Source organism: Rhinopithecus bieti, unplaced genomic scaffold, assembly GCF_001698545.2.
Source record: "Rhinopithecus bieti isolate Rb0 unplaced genomic scaffold, ASM169854v2 scaffold_19722, whole genome shotgun sequence".
In the NCBI taxonomy this organism is placed as follows: domain Eukaryota; kingdom Metazoa; phylum Chordata; class Mammalia; order Primates; family Cercopithecidae; genus Rhinopithecus; species Rhinopithecus bieti.
This window is the reverse complement of record NW_016809905.1, coordinates 1,293,917-1,306,413: the sequence shown is the minus strand read 5'-3', so window position 1 is coordinate 1,306,413 and position 12,497 is coordinate 1,293,917. Positions and strand designations below refer to the sequence as shown.

At 46.2% G+C, this 12,497-nt stretch overlaps 2 protein-coding genes across 3 annotated transcripts in view; one reads left to right on the top strand and one right to left on the bottom strand.

Annotated features, from left to right (window-relative positions):
* The window catches only part of DTX4 (deltex E3 ubiquitin ligase 4), a 35,495-nt gene extending 31,155 nt beyond the window's left edge, over positions 1 to 4,340 (top strand). Inside the window, exon 9 of one of the 2 annotated variants that reach the window (XM_017890826.1) lies at positions 1,246 to 4,340. In XM_017890826.1, the coding sequence (XP_017746315.1) occupies positions 1,246 to 1,479 (234 nt within the window). In that variant the 3' untranslated portion in view covers positions 1,480 to 4,340. The remainder of the gene's footprint in view (positions 1 to 1,245) is intronic. The other variant, XM_017890827.1, reaches the window with a different exon arrangement.
* A 2,589-nt stretch (positions 4,341 to 6,929) lies between these two features.
* LOC108541335 (macrophage-expressed gene 1 protein-like) lies at positions 6,930 to 11,945 on the bottom strand. Its single transcript, XM_017890825.1, is given in 6 exon segments — positions 6,930 to 9,793; positions 9,796 to 10,694; positions 10,696 to 10,832; positions 10,835 to 11,080; positions 11,082 to 11,534; positions 11,858 to 11,945. Coding segments are annotated over 5 exon segments (2,151 nt in total). The 5' UTR covers positions 11,475 to 11,534; positions 11,858 to 11,945; the 3' UTR covers positions 6,930 to 9,317.
* Between the last annotated feature and the right edge of the window lie 552 nt (positions 11,946 to 12,497).

Sequence of the window (12,497 nt, the reverse complement as noted above, 5' to 3'; positions counted from 1 at the left end):
TACATGAACCTTGAGCTACTCAGGGCAGAATCATCAGCATCACTGTCTTCCACCTCCATATCTTATCCCGCTGGAAGGCCTTGGGGACAGTAACAGGAATAGAACTGTCATCTCTTATGATAAGAATGCCTTCTTCTGGAATACCTCCTGAAGAAACTACCTGAGGCTGTTTTACAGTTAGCTTTTCTTTTTGTAAATAAGTAGGAGTGCACTCTACAATCATGATTAAAAGTACAGTATAGTAAGTCCTAGGGCAGTAGGAATTTCTCATCTCTATTGTAATCTTGTGAGATCACCATCACGTATGTGTTCAGTCATTGACCACAATGTCACTATGTGTGGCACATGGCCATACCTATATCCTCTGATTATATGTAACGATTACATGTCCCAATGCCCAGCACTTAGAAAGTAAGCACTCAGGAAATAGCAGCTCGTATTTCTAATGTCTGCTTTTATTACTAATGCTATTATGGTTTCCTCTCCTCCAGCCCATACCATGTTTACTTACAGTAGTTCAGTTTTGAACCCAAGACATTTGCATTGGATGCTTTTTCTTCATGCTGGACACTACTCTGACCAAGGCCCGGAACAGGGCATTAGGCATTGGTCTTGCTCAACAAACATTTTTTTAAATTTAACTGAGTTAGAACATTCTGCAAGCCCCAAAACTTTCTTTGAGCCTCAGTTTTCTCACCTCGAGAAAGTCAAAGTGCTCCAAGATGTCACTAGAGAAATATTGCACAACTTCAGCTTTGGGTAAATTAATACTACATTGAGGTAGTGATGGTGGTAATGAAGGGCAGAGCTTCAGAAGTTCTCAGATCATAAGCGCCTTCAACTCCTAGATCCTATCTTTGAAAATGCAGCTGTTATGTTGGCAGATAACATTTATCAATTAGCGCGCTGTAGGCACTGGTGTGAAAATACTTTTCATGTAGTGTACAGTAAGATGTTCACAACATTTAGAGGCAGATTGTACCATTGCCATTTCATAAATAAGAAAATTAGTGTTCAGAGAGGTGCTATAACTTCTCCAAGGTCACACAGTTATTCAGTGACAGAGCCGGGACTCAGCCTGTAGCTCCCAAACTCCAAGTCCAAATCTCTTTCTTTCCCCTGGGCGCTTAGGGTATCATGATGCAAGAAGGGATGGGGCCCTTGGGAGGATTCTCTACCATCCAAGGGATAGTCTTTGACTGCCAATTAATGTCTGCTTTTCATAACCCACTTTCGTCCCTCTAGGTTCTGAAGCTGCTGCTCGTGGCCTGGGATCGCCGCCTCATTTTTGCCATTGGCACCTCCAGCACCACAGGGGAGTCAGATACTGTCATCTGGAATGAGGTCCACCACAAGACAGAGTTTGGCTCTAATCTCACTGGCCATGGCTACCCAGATGCCAATTACCTGGATAATGTGCTGGCTGAACTGGCTGCCCAGGGCATCTCTGAGGACAGCACTGCCCAGGAGAAGGACTGAGGCCAGAAAAGCTTTGAGGTGGGAGGGGCCGTGGGGACTGCAGGACAGGAAGTGAGGAGAGTGAGTCAATGTAGAAGAAGTTGGTGTCCTGCCCTCCCAACTTTCTATCTTCCCCTCCTGCCCCGTGTCCACCCCTCATCCCTCCCAATCACAGCTGGAGCCAGACTGAATATAGTGACATCATTCATAAACCTTATCCAACACAAAGGGAGAGGGGATGAGGGCCATCCTGGGTCTGTTCCCATGGAGTTTTTGATGCTGGGTAGGCAAGAATCCCCTCCCTACCCCACCTCCCAAGTAGGGGCATGGTCAACACACCTGGTGTATGGGCAGTGCCTGGGCCTCAGCCGGCTTCTTGCTACTTCCACTCTGCTTTGAGAGTGGAGTTTCTGCTATTCTCCCTCTGCTGGAGCCAGGGAGCTCTCACTGTGCAAGGTTAGGGGGGGCAAAGGGGTGAACTGCTAAACTGCTGTGACTTCAGAAATGGATGCCTTGGTGTAGAGCGAGGAAGCACTCCTTCCCAAGAGGGTCAGAGAAGGAAAAGCCTCTGGGAGCACATTCCGCTCTCATCACAGTCCTTGGCTTCTCTGGGCCCTCCTCTCCTCCTCACAGCTCCGAACTGTCCAAAGAGGCATCTGGTTCTCTCATGTGGATGGATGGACTCTGGGGTTCCTCTTTGGGGTAGCATCCCATGATGCTGTTTCTAGCCCCTCTCTGATCAAACCAGAGCCTGCATCCCACTGAGCATCTGAACTGTCCTCAGGGAGAGGAGCCCACAGCCTTCTTCTCAACTCATTCTAGACCAGCTCAAAGATTCCATGAGTTTCATCAAGTCACTGTGAGTGGAGCCCATGCTGGGTTCTGTGCCCTCTGTCTGTGCATGCGTGTGGGGGGGGGGGAAGGGGGTGTGTGTGCATCGCTGGGCCAGCTTGATGGGAAGGCCCGTCATTTCCCTGCACTCTGTTTTGCAAGATGCCAAACCCCAGTTCTGATGGGGCTCCAACAGCCAGGCTGTGGTCTTTTGATGTTCCTCACCTGTTGCCAACCTATCCCACAGAGAACGGAAACCCCAATGGAGACAGAACTGTGCCTGGGGAGATGCAATGAGGTGAGCGTTGGACTCATCCTTTTATATTTCTTTTCAAGATTGGAGCAGAGCTCATCTCCATCCAGTCTTGTTTCTATGAAGGCTTCAATCTGTTTCCATGCAAATTTGCTAATCAGAGCCCAGAGCTGCTGGGTCCCTCATCTCCCTCATCTATTATAGATTGACTTATAGCAGGGAGAGAACCTCTTTAGCTCATTCCTAATGGGGATGGGACCACGGTACGGTCTGGTCCAATCTGCATCTTGGTTGTGTCCCAAGACCCTGTCTCCTCCCCAACATTCTTATTGCCTTTGGCTCCCAGTAAGGAATGAATTGGGGGCCAGGGAGGAGAAAAGGGGGGATCAAAAAGGGAAACCGAATTCCCCTTTGAAAGTGGGTTCTTTGAACTATGTGTTTGGGGGAAGTTCCTCTGGATACTAATTTGAATTTATATACCTCATGTTTTGGGGGTTTGACGTATATATATATATGCATATATCTTTCATAATATTTGGAAGGTTTTGATGCTAGAAAATGGAAACAAGAAAACCTTCAAAAATGGTACTTTGATGGGAACTGGAGGCCAGGCTTTCATAAAAGCCAGCACCATAGCTGCTTGCTGTTAGGCCTCCAGCCATTTTGACGTGGGTGTGGATAGTCGATTCACCTGCCTGTCACCCAGTTCTGTGGATGTGCTGGTGCTGAGCCTTTGCTCTCTTTCCAAATGGCTACAGGGATGTTGATCAGCTCCACCAGAGGGAGCTCTGATGGGAGGAATTGTTCTGCCATCCTTGTCCCTGTGTCTCCTGTCAGCAGGCAGCCATTATATCTCACCAGCAGACCAGGAGACTGGTCCCGAGCTTACTGCACCACAGGGCAATTTCCTGCCATAGTCAGGAAGGAAACCCCTGAACTAAATGGAAGAGACATCCCTGCGGTGTTTAATGTCACACCCCTGCCCTTTGTCAAGTTACCATGTGCCAGAGATTACTTGGAGAGCCTCATGCCGCCTCTGCCATCAGCACACTGCTCAAGTATCTGCTGAGCTTCTTGGCTGCAAGGGTGCAGAAATAGGCTGAGGGTTCTTGGGAAGAAAGACACGATGAGGCAGTAGGAGGTGGGGAAGAAAAGAAGACAGACTTTCACAATGGAATTAGGCAGTGGGGAGAGATCAGTTTCCCCACATCAGGGAGAAGAAGGTATAGGTGGGGAAGGGGTGGCCGGGAGCCAGAAGGAAGAGGACTCCAGATGGAAAGGGAGCCGCCGTGCACGTGGCAGTCCACTTGGAGAGGTCTCTTCATTACCGTCAAGCCTTTTCCCCTGGGCTTTTGATTATATCTGTGGCCCAATTTCTTGTCCTCTCTGCAGATGCTCAGTAGGGGCTACCTTCATCTCGTGCTTGTTCTTGTTGGCTTTCTGGGCAGTAGGAGATCTTGAACTTCCTTTCTTAAACACTGTGCCAGGCAAGGCAGGGAGCATTTCCTCTGCCCTTTCTCTTGTGCCCAACCTGGAAAGGTGCGGTCTAGATTTCAGTGAGAACCCTGCCAGCCGAGCCCTTGTGCACCCACTACCTTAACACAGAGTATGTTCCCACCAGAACCCCTTGCTGTGTTCCTCCCGACCCAAGTAGGGGATTCCTGCACTTCCCTTTCATCGTCTTAGCACCAGCAGCCTAGTTTCTCCCTTCCAGAGTCTCCAGGGATGCAAATGTAAGTGGAGACAAACCCTCAATCAGGTGCTCATCCCTGAAAGGTTAAGTGTGTATTTGTGGCTGGGTGCCTTTGTTTTTCATTCTCTTCCATTTTTGTAAATTGTAAAATTTGGTCGTCTCTGTGGTTTTATACTTGGTCAAAAGTACTCATCTTGGTATTGCACTGTTGTATGCATGAGAAAAGTGGGGAAGGCTCATGTGGTACAAGGAAGGACCCCTGACCCATTTCCTTCTCTGTGGTCCCCGGCATTAGATTGGGGTTCTGGGAGAGGCAGGTGAATGTCCTAATGTGGATTGTTTATTTGTAACTGGAGTGTTTTGAAGTCTTCGGTGTTGCTCTGAGAGAGGACATCGCCACCTGGTGCTCATGAGGTGTCTGTGCCGAACAATAAATGGCAAATGAACAACCACAAAATTGTTGCTGTTGTTGGCCTTCTGCTTTTGTAGATGAGTGCACCTATCTGTGAGGGATTTCGGTTACCTCCCTGAGTCTGTAATCAACCACAAGCCCTTCCACTGAATGGGGAAGCCCCTCCCCACCACTTAAAACAAATTTTCCACATATTACCCACCCACACATTTGACCTGGCTAGACTCTTCCTGCGACTAAAGGAACAGACCACATGGCCGCGAAAATGAGTAAGTGAATGTGTGGGAGAAAAAAACACTTTTAAAATCACGAATATTCACTTTTAAAGGTCCCTTTGCCTGACTACAATATAGTATGTGTTTAAATGGTTTACAGGCTGTTGTTTCTCAAATAAATGTTTAATGTTAATCATCCCCAAACTGACAAGAACACAAAATAAAATGCAAATGCAGAGCCACCTTTGTCACCCAAATCTGTGTCTATTTCTGATAGTCCATGGTATGAGGTTTTCTTGAAAGCCAAGGTTGGTCTCCCCACAGACCCCAGCCTAAGACCACCAGTTAGGAACCCGGGACTTGGAAGGCAGAGCCTGTGAGCTCTTCCATCAGGGATCAGACTCTGCAAAATGATTTGATGAATGCAACCGGCAGACTCCCATGTTCTAACTTCACATGCATGAGCTGTTGGACAGAGAGTTCCTTAGTACATATTTTAATGCATATTTATGTGCAATCTTGTTGATAGGAATATAAGTTTGTAAGGAACTTTTCATTTCAATACACAGTGCATTAAAAGCCTGGGAATTTGGGGCTATATTTTCCTTTCTGACTCAATAATCTTCAAAGAATTCATAGGAAAGTCAGTATTTGCAGACAAGTGGTTAACTTGGCTAAAATGTACAAAACACCCAGAACCCACAAAACACTCAGAGGTTTAGGAGAATGTTTTAATGCTTAAGAGGCAGGATTAAGTGAAGAGATTAAAGAAATCAGTGTCCCTGGCTGGGCAGTCAGGAGAGCAGGGCTCAAATTCTGTGACTCACTTCTCTGTGTCTCAGTTAGAAATGAATGAGGATCCTGGTTCCCACCTTCCCACACGCTGTGATGCTTCAGATTCCTTGGTGAAGGGCCTCTTCTCAGCCCAAGATTTTGATTGTGAACATTAACAAAGAGAATAGTCATCCTCCACAGAAGATAATTCATTAATGACATTCGATTCAGTGAATAAATATAGTATTTAAAAAAATATTGTAGGGGATCATGAAAGTAGTGGAGGTAATTGCAATCAGGAGAGATTGGTATTAACATTGAGCAAAGTCCCAACTATTGCCAGATGACAATTATGCATCCTGCTAGATGCCCCAGGGCTCTCAGCCTGGAACTGAAATAAATGTGTTACAAGTGGTGCTGGATGCCTTTTCAGTTCATTTGAAAACATGGATTTGATCATGTCAGTTCCCTTTCTGCTGGAAAAAAAAAAGTAGCTTGCATAATTGGTGTTAACTACTCTGTTTTGATTCTACAGAGTAAGTAATACTTAAATGTGGTCTTACTTTAACTTCTTGCCTGTTTTACCCCAGAACAATGCAGACTTNTGGTGCCTTTGTGTTTTCATTCTCTTTCCATTTTTGTAAAATTTGGTCGTCTCTGTGGTTTTATACTTGGTCAAAAGTACTCATCTTGGTATTGCACTGTTGTATGCATGAGAAAAGTGGGGGAAGGCTCATGTGGTACAAGGAAGGACCCCTGACCCATTTCCTTCTCTGTGGTCCCCGGCATTAGATTGGGGGTTCTGGGAGAGGCAGGTGAATGTCCTAATGTGGATTGTTTATTTGTAACTGGAGTGTTTTGAAGTCTTCGGTGTTGCTCTGAGAGAGGACATCGCCACCTGGTGCTCATGAGGTGTCTGTGCCGAACAATAAATGGCAAATGAACAACCACAAAATTGTTGCTGTTGTTGGCCTTCTGCTTTTTGTAGATGAGTGCACCTATCTGTGAGGGATTTCGGTTACCTCCCTGAGTCTGTAATCAACCACAAGCCCTTCCACTGAATGGGGGAAGCCCCTCCCCCACCACTTAAAAACAAATTTTCCACATATTACCCACCCACACATTTGACCTGGCTAGACTCTTCCTGCGACTAAAGGAACAGACCACATGGCCGCGAAAATGAGTAAGTGAATGTGTGGGAGAAAAAAACACTTTTAAAATCACGAATATTCACTTTTAAAGGTCCCTTTGCCTGACTACAATATAGTATGTGTTTAAATGGTTTACAGGCTGTTGTTTCTCAAATAAATGTTTAATGTTAATCATCCCCAAACTGACAAGAACACAAAAATAAAATGCAAATGCAGAGCCACCTTTGTCACCCAAATCTGTGTCTATTTCTGATAGTCCATGGTATGAGGTTTTCTTGAAAGCCAAGGTTGGTCTCCCCACAGACCCCAGCCTAAGACCACCAGTTAGGAACCCGGGACTTGGAAGGCAGAGCCTGTGAGCTCTTCCATCAGGGATCAGACTCTGCAAAATGATTTGATGAATGCAACCGGCAGACTCCCATGTTCTAACTTCACATGCATGAGCTGTTGGACAGAGAGTTCCTTAGTACATATTTTAATGCATATTTATGTGCAATCTTGTTGATAGGAATATAAGTTTGTAAGGAACTTTTCATTTCAATACACAGTGCATTAAAAGCCTGGGAATTTGGGGCTATATTTTTCCTTTCTGACTCAATAATCTTCAAAGAATTCATAGGAAAGTCAGTATTTGCAGACAAGTGGTTAACTTGGCTAAAATGTACAAAACACCCAGAACCCACAAAACACTCAGAGGTTTAGGAGAATGTTTTAATGCTTAAGAGGCAGGATTAAGTGAAGAGATTAAAGAAATCAGTGTCCCTGGCTGGGCAGTCAGGAGAGCAGGGCTCAAATTCTGTGACTCACTTCTCTGTGTCTCAGTTAGAAATGAATGAGGATCCTGGTTCCCACCTTCCCACACGCTGTGATGCTTCAGATTCCTTGGTGAAGGGCCTCTTCTCAGCCCAAGATTTTGATTGTGAACATTAACAAAGAGAATAGTCATCCTCCACAGAAGATAATTCATTAATGACATTCGATTCAGTGAATAAATATAGTATTTAAAAAAATATTGTAGGGGGATCATGAAAGTAGTGGAGGTAATTGCAATCAGGAGAGATTGGTATTAACATTGAGCAAAGTCCCAACTATTGCCAGATGACAATTATGCATCCTGCTAGATGCCCCAGGGCTCTCAGCCTGGAACTGAAATAAATGTGTTACAAGTGGTGCTGGATGCCTTTTTCAGTTCATTTGAAAACATGGATTTGATCATGTCAGTTCCCTTTCTGCTGGAAAAAAAAAAGTAGCTTGCATAATTGGTGTTAACTACTCTGTTTTGATTCTACAGAGTAAGTAATACTTAAATGTGGTCTTACTTTAACTTCTTGCCTGTTTTACCCCCAGAACAATGCAGACTTATTGAAATGTGGAGTGTGTGTGTGTGTGTGTGTTCATATAACAGGAGGACAGGAATAGTAAGGACCCAGAACAATGCAGACTTATTGAAATGTGGAGTGTGTGTGTGTGTGTGTGTGTTCATATAACAGGAGGACAGGAATAGTAAGGACCCAGAACAATGCAGACTTATTGAAATGTGGGGTGTTTGTGTGTGTGTGTGTGTGTGTGTGCATGTGTGCATGTGTGTGTGTGTTCATATAACGGACAAGAAACGTAAGGACCTAGAACAATGCAGAATTACTGAAATGTGGGGTGCATGTGTGTGTGTATGTGTGTGTGTGTGTGTGTGTGTGTGTGTGTTCATGTAACAGGACAGGAAAGGTAATGACCATCCGTGGAAGATGAAGCGGTAGTACTCAGCACCAGAATTTTTTTCAGTTTTTACCCATCTTTCATTACTCCTTGTCTCCAAATCATCCCTTCCTCTTTGACCCACTAATAGAAGTTTACAAGTTAAAATATTTTCTGAGGACTTGATGACACCAGTCAGAAGTCCAAGAGTGGTCTGGTGTAAGGGAGTGTGCATCAAGGGGCAGCTGGAGAAAGTGGAATCGGCACAGGCAACATCTTTCTTTTCAGATGTTTGAGGTGACTCCGAGTAGATAACAGTCTGTCAACATAGAGCCCTCACAGTTAAAAAGCAGTAACCAATCAAGACTTGTGTCTTTTCGGGACTCTTCTGGGCTCTAAGAGTGTGAAATTCAGACAGCTTTTTAAAAATCAAAATAAAGGGAGGGTAGTTGTTACAGGCAGAAACTCTCAGAGCTCACAAATTGGAAACAACTGCAAACTTCAGAGTAAATTCATGGCTTCCAAATCCAAATGTTAGCATTCTCCCTCCTCTATTTTTACACAAATGCATTCAGGTGAAGACAGCGGCACACACTGGGAAAGGACATCTGCTTCCTATTTTAGTCCCAGAATGGCTTTTGCTTCTACTCCCAACTGTTCCCTCTCCCCAATCCCACCCTTATCCATGTAACAGTGTGAATTTCCTGGCCCAGAGACTTAAACAAGAAGTCACAAATATACCTACTTTTGGTTGCACATGCCATTTCAATGTTTAGGAAAACAGAGTGGTCAGCAGTGACCACACTGGAGATGAGAGAAACCATTTTCGGGGAGAGATTTAAGCTGGACTCCGCCCCTGCTCTTCGTCAGGCGTGTCTCCAGTTGCTGCAGTGCCTGGAACCAAACTCTGCCTTTCCTCAATTTCCTGATATGTTTTCTTCTTGAACTTCCGGGTGCCGTAGATGGCCAGGGTGATAACAAGAGCCAGAATGGTGGTGACCCCCACTGTGACCCCGGCTGCAGCCCCTCCTGACAGACCACCACCATTCCCATGGATGACATTCATGGCCCTCCGCAGCTCTATCGGCTCTCCCAGCCTCCACTGGTGGGTCTGGGAGTCTTTAATCCAGGATCTCGCATTCTCAGAATTGGTCACTATGACAGTATTGGTGGCAGCCTGACTCATGAGGGGTGGCCGGGTGAAAGGTGGGAGCCTGGCAGGGGGCAGGGACCCTCCTGTAAAAAGCCCGGATTTGACACAGTAGGACACTTGGCATCCGTCGCTGATGAGGGCTAGGTGCTGGCTGAAGCCCCAGGGCACTTTTTCAGAGATGGTGCCTCTAAATCTCTAGATATAGCAGGATCTACCAGGGGGTTCCCAACTGTGCAGCTAAAGAACCCACCAAAGGGGACCGCAAACCTGCTTCCCAACTCATAGTCCTGAGAAACACATACCTTGAGGTTTTCAAAGAGTCTCAGTGGAAAATAGCCGGCTGGGCATGACTGTGCATTTGTCATGGGGTTTATGCTCTTGCTGCTGAAGAGGCCTCCGAAAAGCAGTCCTGAGTTCTCAGGTACTTGGCTACTGGCCACACACCAAAAAGCCCTAAATTCAGCCTTTGCCACCTGGAACACATCTTCACACACGGTCTTGCAGAAAACAAGGAGAGTGCACTTTCGATGACACTCCAGGTGGTTGTAACCCTCCTCGTGGATCTGGGATAGCAAGTGCACTGGGGAGTAGCCAGAGGGGCAGGAGAAATCACCAGTAAGTGGATTCTTCTGCTCCAACTTTTGGCAGAGGAGGACATCCCTACTCCCTGAGAGCTGAGTGCATTCCTGATAAACCCCACCGAAAGAGAAGTTGGTCATTTTCCCCTCGCAGGAGCCATCATCCATGTTGGCCTGAAAATTGAAGTTAGGAGAATTGAGATCTGTGCAGCCAGGGTAGGTGTTGAACATGTAATAGCGCTTCACAGCAGTTTCCACCGTCTTTGACACCTTCCTCACCAGGGGGCCTGGCAAGTCAGGCAACATGTTGGGGTTGATGAAGAAATGCAGCGGCAGGCCAGAGCGGTCGATGGCCACCAGGTGGTTGGTGATACCCTGCTGCCAGACCTGGAGGGTGATGCCTGGGTAAAAAGGAACCCCTCCGATGCTCTGCACCCTGGAATTGGTTCGGTTTGAGAGGTAGCCTTTGGTGAGGATCTGCCAACGTATAGTGTTTCTCAAATTTGAAGTTCACGTGTTGGAAGGCAAGTCCAGCAGAGGCAGTCACTGGCACTAACGACTGCTCCTGGCTGTCTTGGAGGAAGGAGGTCTTGATGTGGGTCCTCCTGAATAAGAGCAGCCCAACGCGTCGACACTGCCGCGCCCACATGTGCCATAGTTGAGGGACACAGGAAGTTTTCTGCCAGGTAGTGGCCATTCCTCGTCCTGGTTGTTATCTAACGGTCCAGAGATTGTCAAGGAGCTCTTCCTGAAACCTGAGCTTAGCTCTACAAGTTGGGTTGATTTTGACTGTGTAGACGAGGTTCTTACCTGAACCGGGTATTATAAGCTTGGTCCTTCACGTTGGAGGGTCTTCATCCTCTGGAACTCAAGCAGAGAACTTGCCATTGACTTTGGAAAAGAGAGAGAGATCTGTGTTGATGGAGTAGGAAGTGCTGCTCTGGTAATTAACCCAAGATTCCAGGATTTCTGAGTTCATCTCCAGGTTGCTCTGTTTCTGGGGAATGGTGAAGATTTCATCAGGGGTGATATACTGTCCATCCTCAGTTGTCCTGCAGTTGGTGTAAGTCAATTCCATAACCCGTCCCATGTCCACATTACGCAGATTGTCCCAGCCCCCTCCAGGTAGGACTTCCAGGACAGGCAGTTTCAAGGCATCCTTGCATTTTTGAACTCCAGCTTCATCTGTCTCTCCCAAAGGCTTGCCTGATGTAGCCCATGCTGCCACTGCCCAGAAGAGGATGGTGGCCCTGAAGCTGTTCATGGCTCAGACAGCCCCGGCCACTCGCCAGCCCTACACAGCGGCCAGCAAGCTTTGGGCAACCTAAAATGTAGAAAACAAAAGCAGATGGTGAAGCAGAAAACTCATCAGTTCTCTAAAAGCTACCAGTTCCTCTTTAAGTTGGTTTAATTACAAAATGGGGAAACGAGAGTTGGTTGGAATACTAAAGACCGCCAGTTCTTTGAAGAATTTATGCCATACTGAACATGCAAACACAGCCCTACATGCCTAACAGTTAACTATCCTAATCTTCCCCCAGCCCTGACTGGTTACTCTGCTGCAGGGACGTGCACTTAGAAAAAAAATCCTGACCCCACACCCTACTGCTTCCTCCACCAGAAAGTTTGGCTTTGCTTTTTGCTCACGCTCTTAGACTTGAGGTTTCATATTTTTCCTGACTGCTGTCTCTTGGAACTCCAACACCAGTTTCCTTTTACTGTATATGCAGAGGCAAATGACCACACCACCCTGAGTGAAACACCCTGCCTCCACCATATCTGTGCAAGCTGTTAGTCAAGGCCAACCCTGGGTTTCCTCTTTGCCTGAGGGTGGAGGCTGTTTCCACAAAAGAAAGGAGTGAAACTCTTGGACACTTGTCCTATGGGTTTCACTGTTACGAACCATAACAGTTCCGTCTTTGGGGATGGCATTGTCTGGAGCAGAGCTGACGGGGCCTGAAGAGGATTCGGTTGCAATATGCTGGGAAACCCCGATTTGCATTGTCCTAAGCATGCAGAATGAGGGCAAGGAACCCCTACAGTGTGTTGTTTTCATTCAGATAGAAATGTTCAAGACAAAACCACACTATAATCTATATTTTGATTTGCCAGTAGCAGGTAGGGGCCAAGGAACACATGTGTATGTGTACACACATTTATATATCCTCTGCGGGTGTGCATTTTACAGGAAGTCAGTACCTGTTATACCTTTAATTTTTCATTCCATTGCTAAGTGTGTGTAATCAGTTTAGGTGCATAAAAAAGAATGTGGCTCTTCATTACCCAA